The 6,000-nt window shown below is 40.0% G+C and overlaps 1 protein-coding gene across 1 annotated transcript in view; it reads left to right on the top strand.

Moving 5' to 3' along the window:
• Positions 1-600: 600 nt before the first annotated feature.
• CCDC141 (coiled-coil domain containing 141) overlaps positions 601-6,000 on the top strand; it is a 198,540-nt gene continuing 193,140 nt past the window's right edge. Inside the window, exon 1 of the mRNA XM_073577467.1 lies at positions 601-717. Within this exon, the coding sequence (XP_073433568.1) occupies positions 616-717 (102 nt within the window). The 5' untranslated portion in view covers positions 601-615. The remainder of the gene's footprint in view (positions 718-6,000) is intronic.

The raw sequence follows: 6,000 nt of genomic DNA, 5'->3' as shown, positions 1-6,000 counted from the left end.
GTCCTCCAATCAGGATGGAAAATATGCCGCAATATGTGAACATGCCATCCGTTGCTGCTGCTATTTTAGTTTTTCACTGTTGGAAATAAATGTATTTCTATGTCTAAGTAACGGAGAATCTAGTTAGGTCATTTAGGTCGTTCGTGCTGTTCAAGCCAATTACTTAGGTGAGTCAGGATAGCCCAACTGTACAGCAAAGTCAAAAGTGAGCTCTCTAATTATAAAGTTCTCGCTGATACGTGCAGTGGGAGTAAATTTAGCTTCTTTGCCTGAAGAGACTTTTTTTTCCATTTGCTTGTCCAGAAGCTGGGGACTGTGGTCGACTCTACATCCCAGATACTACAGTAATACAAGCGCACAGGCAGATCTGTGCTGAGAAGTGAGGGGAGTGTCAGCTCACAAGCCGGAGGATGATAAACTCAATGGGACTATCTATTTTTAACCTCCTGTTCTTTCCTTCTGCTCATGTAATCAGGGCTGCCTGAGCTTTCTCCTCAATGATTCCATATATCCTCGGTCACTACTTTTACAAGTTGTCATTGTAGACAAGAAGGGTCCTTTAAATTTGAGACATATATTTTGTGGATAGTTTACAGGCTTTCTCATTGGGACATCATGTCTGGAGACGGGAACCCAACTGGACAACTATCGACTACCACAGTCAGTTCTGTGGCTATTCAAGCCGGAGAATCTAGAATTGTGATTGCCATTCTTAAGGTAAGAGCAGCCTCATTGCATATTATCTCCAGAACCTTTGGAAAAGGGCTACGTTGCCCTTTAAATACTTGCTGCCCATGACCTTCACCTCGGAATTGTTACTGGCATTGAAGCGGTTAATGCACGGTATGGCTGCACGCTGGCTGGGTAACAGTATCGCCTCTGCTAGTATTTATAAGGTGTTAGTTTTGTATGTCATGTAGTATTATTAACCCGTAGAGTCTTTGCATCATTGATGGGGAGAACTTGCACGTGGTCATGTAGCCTTTGGCATCTCCCATGGCGTTGGCTGCATTTTTCAAAAATAATCAATGATTTTCTGTAAATTAAGTGCTCAGAATTAAAAACCTGTATGCAAATAGCGATATAGAAGGTTTCTTAAAAAAATATACCCAATTAGAAATTGTCCATTACCATAAAACTGTGGTGTGATTGTGAATGATGGCTTGTATAAAGCATGACTTCACAGCACGACGAAAAATTAAATCTCTTATGGATTAAGTCTTGGAGTTTCCCTTATCTTACCATTTGATGCAAATTCTCATCAATATATACAGTATAATGATAACCTTCGGCACTCAATAAGTCACAAAGAGGATTTCAAATGATTCCAATTTAATGAACAGCCGATAATATAGGATATACAGACATCAATCGATCCGAAGTTTCGGCAAAACACTGCCTTTATCAAGGGCGTCTGTACAGAAGATATGACGAATATAACAAAATGATAAGGTGAAGATCGTGCCCAGAGGCACCGTATGGGAACAGCCAAATTGCTGTGGTGGGGAGATGCCGGCTTACTTCCAGTAGATGCGGTGAAGCAAATTCTGATCAGACATTTCTTAGAACTTTCTGGGAAAGTTGGGTAGAAACATAGGCAGATATAACGGACAGCACTCAGGTTTGTGCCAGTACTGAAACATCAACTTGTGCAAGTAAATATGAAATTGATATTTCTACAAAATCGCAAACAATCCACAATGAGTGACCATCAATATCTATGTTTCTCCAAAAATTATGGTAAGCAAAGGTGTAAAAGCTTGTGCAAATGGTGAGTGTACAGCAACAGTGATAATTCTGGGGCACTGTATTGTCTCCTGGAGGAAATGTCTGCATGGGAGAACGCCGTGGTTCCTGCACATTTCTGCTCTATTGGTTTTTGTTTTTTGATTATGCTTTCGGGACCCCCAACTTTGCCTGGCCTTCACATTTTTGCTCTCACTTGTACAAGCGTCTCAGAGAGAATTTACTTTGAAAATCCAGCCAGGAACCATAGCCCAAGACCAAACTAGATGGGCTCATCCAAGGCCAGCTCTCCCCAGCGCCGCTGCAGGTGATTAACAGGTCCCTTTGTATATTCATGCAAGGGAAAGACATGTCAATCACCTGGACCGATGCTAAGAAAAACTATCCAGGAGCAGAGCCAGACTAGTCTAGTCTCCCGCATGGGCCCCTGCTTGGATCTTCAAAGTATATTTTCCCTGAGAAATGATGGAGCATTTTAGAGAATAATGTAAATGTCTGTAATTGGGCAGCCAGGCTGCGATTTATGCTGCAGGGATGGAGGCATGGTAGGTGCAGGGTTTGAAGTCATACCTGGGCCTTGTGCATGAAGCCTAGTTGTTTCATAATAATCAAAGTGCTATACTTTATCACTTGTTGGCTCTGCTGTATAACAGTCCTGAGGTCCTGAGTCCTATAGACACCGATAGCAGCTACTGCGCAGGCGCAGCGGGAACCATTTTCAAATACATTTTTTCTTTTTTCTCCAAGTTGAGTAACATGAACAAAATGAATTCTTGGCACACTAAACATGCAATTATAATGCAGCGCAGGTGCCACGGCCAGCGACTGCCTGCAGAAGGTGTTTTTTTTAAGTATATATAGGTATTGTTTATGAAAACTAGGGGGCAGATCAGTGAGGGATCAGTGACCTGTCAGCAGGCTGCATTATAAATATCTAATCAGAGCACCACATGTAGACCCCTCCTCCGGACCCGCCCCGGAGCACGAGCATATCATTAACTAGAAACTGAAAATAAAGATTAAACAACAACCACGAGACGGATTTTATCAACCCAGGTATCTTTGTAATCAGTATAACGGCACCGACGACTTTCGACTAACCTCTGCACTAATCCGTACCTACACTCCCGACTCCTAGACTTCTCCCGCGCTGCGCCTATCCTCTGGAATGCTCTACTCCAAGAAATTAGCACTATCCACAATTTGCACAGTTTTAGGTGCTCCCTCAAAACTCATCTGTTCAGAGCAGCCTATCACGTTCACTAATCAAAGTCATTTTATGTGTAAGTGTGCGTGTGTAGCCCATTCACTATCTCCATCCATCCCTCACTCCCTCAAGATGACTGGACCATCATTGTAAATACACACCTGTACTTTGTATCTCCCCCACCTCATTGTAGATTGTAAGCTCTCATGAGCAGGGTCGTCTTATTTTGCTTTAATTATTGTATTGTTAACGTTGTTACTTATGACGTGTGTTTTGAAACTGTAAAACTGTAAAGCGCTGCGGAATATGTTGGCGCTATATAAATAAAGATTATTATTATTATTATATCAATATCCATAGTGTTAAATCTGGTTTTATTGACTGTTTATTTACAGTAAATCATAAGGTTTCCATCTTACCACACTGCACTTTTTTCAGGTTTTATATTTTTTATTATGACATTTTTGTCTTTGGTAATTGTGTTTTTAATGTATGTTAAAAAGTATGATATCATTTCGCTAAAAGGACTAGTGTAATTTATTATATTTGGAGGTAATTATAGGATTAAATGTTGTTTCTCAGTCCCCCATTAATTGTACTTAATTATTTCATGTATGGGATTAGTTTTCCAGTCTTGGCGGATACTCCAGTATCACCGCTGGCATTTCCTGCTGGTCCAGATGTGATGACATGCTCACTGTAGCCAATCACTGGCCTCAGCAGTGATGTGAAGTGGAGTCTGCTGCACTTTTCATCAAAGAGGCAGAAAACAACATTTTAAAGTAGAAAGAAATGAAAGTCTTGCACTCATAACATTTCACAATGAAACCTGCATTCATTACTAAATAGATCTAATTAGACCTCATGACGCTTGTATACTTAGAAAATGGCAAAATGGCTCTAACACTTTTTTTTTTTTTTTTTTTTTTGCAAGGTTACCCATTTGATTTTAAAAAGTCCAATGTACAAAGTCTTTGGAATGTTGGGGATATTCTGGATCACTCTATGTTGGCTTTGGTCGGGAAGTTTGAACTCCGTTCCACACATATACGATAGGTTTGTGTGCTTGTGTGTATTAGAAAGTTCTGTGGAGCTGAGGGTTAATTGCATACCTATCATGTATATTTTAGACAGTACTATTTTTGATGTTTTAAATTTTAATAAGCATAGTGGCCTTGGCTGTATCTTGGCATGAGGCCCAGGTTATTATCTGTAGTAGGCATGCGCTGTAGACACATCCCTGTAGTGTATCACCTCATAGCCTTAGATTACGAAGGGGCAAAATAATCCACCGCAAAGTGACAAACTCAGGGGCGTAATTATAGTAGGTGTAGGGGTTGCAATTGCACCCAGGCCCTGAATCCTAGGGGGGGACCCATATGAAAAGACTATTACTATTAAAGATCCCCAATTAATGGGGGCCCTGTTTGGTTGGGGACCACAGGCTTCGAGTTAAATCAATGCATAAACTGGTCATTACTAAATCACAAGCGTGCGTAATAGAATACACAGTGGTTATTTATGCAAGCGTCCAACTAGTTATTAGCAGATCTTTGGGATTTGAATTCACCGGCTTTGTTGAGGTTTCCCAAAAGGTTCGATTCACAGTGAACACATTTTCCGTGAGCTGAATATTCCTTAGTATGCTCTGTGATATTTCCAGGTGTCAGAACATAGTAAATGTAAGATATAAGAAACAAAAAAAACCTAAAACTCACCTCACTGCTCATCTAGCCAGCTTCTTCGTTGCTTGCCACCAGCTGTCCGGTCTTCTTTGTTCTGCCATCATGCACCGCATCTCCATCTTCTTCATTATAGGCCAGGTATTTTGGCCCAGTCACTGCATGTTGTAAGGTTGCGGGGCATGTCATGACTATACGGAGATGCGGAGTGCGACAAAGAAAGGAAGAGGACCAGTTGGCGGGCATCAAGCAGCTGGAGTGCTGGGGTGAATTTTTTTTTTTTTTTTTTAACAATTGCTGGCTCTATATGGTTCACCAAAATGGCAGCCATGCATTTTTTTATTGAATCGCAATGTGTTTGAATTGACATGTAACCTCAAATTCAGGAAATTCAACTCCAACTCAATCCTCCGATGATCGATCCACAATCTCTACTTCCAATTGTATCTGGCAAGTTTACCGAGAATGTATTCATTCATTTAATTAGTAAAATGATTGGTATAATGTCACATTACATTATGTGTTATACAAAAAAAAAAAAGTTGTTGGATAGTTAATTACCCAAACTGGGGACATCACGCTCTCAGTGTCTGTGTATCACTGTCTCCTGACCGGTGACTCTCAGAACCTCAATAACTTCTCTGATAAAACTCGCTTAGGCTAAGATCACATGAGCCTACATTCTCTCATCCGAAAGAATCGAGTCGATTATGCAAATCACACTCTGATCAAACTTAGATTAGAGTGTGATCAAATTCTCTCACATGAGAAGATGGAGAGAAAAATTGTCGGAGGATCGTTCTTGAAAATTTCTCCAAAAATATTAACTAATAGCACGAAAGCAAAATAGATTCCACCAAAAATAAATTCTTTAATTTAGCATTAACAGCACTTGAAGGGTGGCAGATTATAAATATTCTGGATCATCAGTCAAGAAATAATATATCACTTGTGAATCTAAAATAAAATGTATAATCATTGTTAAAACTTTTTTATGTTTGTGGTAGTTTTATAATTGGCTACGTATAAATGATACTGGTTTTGGGATGTTTCAGTATGTATTGTATTTCCGCACTAAAAACAAGAGCCATCTTCTGGACTGTCAGATGCTGGATGGAAGAATTTTTTCTGTAACTAGGTAGAAGAAAATCAAAATCTTTTATTCTTTTAAAACATGTCAAACAGCTGTGAGTATTTTTGTAGCCCGAGATCTTTGGTTAGAATAGTTTACAATGGTTAAAATGTCTAGAACAGACCCACGCTGCAAACAGCTGCAGCAAGACATAGCAAGGGAGGCAAGGACTATTTTAAGTCAGAATGGAATGGCTTAAAATAGTGTTTCCCTGCTGTATCTGTAGGCTGAAA

This window comes from Dendrobates tinctorius, unplaced genomic scaffold (genome assembly GCF_039654945.1).
Source record: "Dendrobates tinctorius isolate UK_male_01 unplaced genomic scaffold, ASM3965494v1 ptg000056l, whole genome shotgun sequence".
In the NCBI taxonomy this organism is placed as follows: domain Eukaryota; kingdom Metazoa; phylum Chordata; class Amphibia; order Anura; family Dendrobatidae; genus Dendrobates; species Dendrobates tinctorius.
Note: the sequence above shows the minus strand (reverse complement) of the source record. Positions and strands in the feature narration are given on the sequence as shown.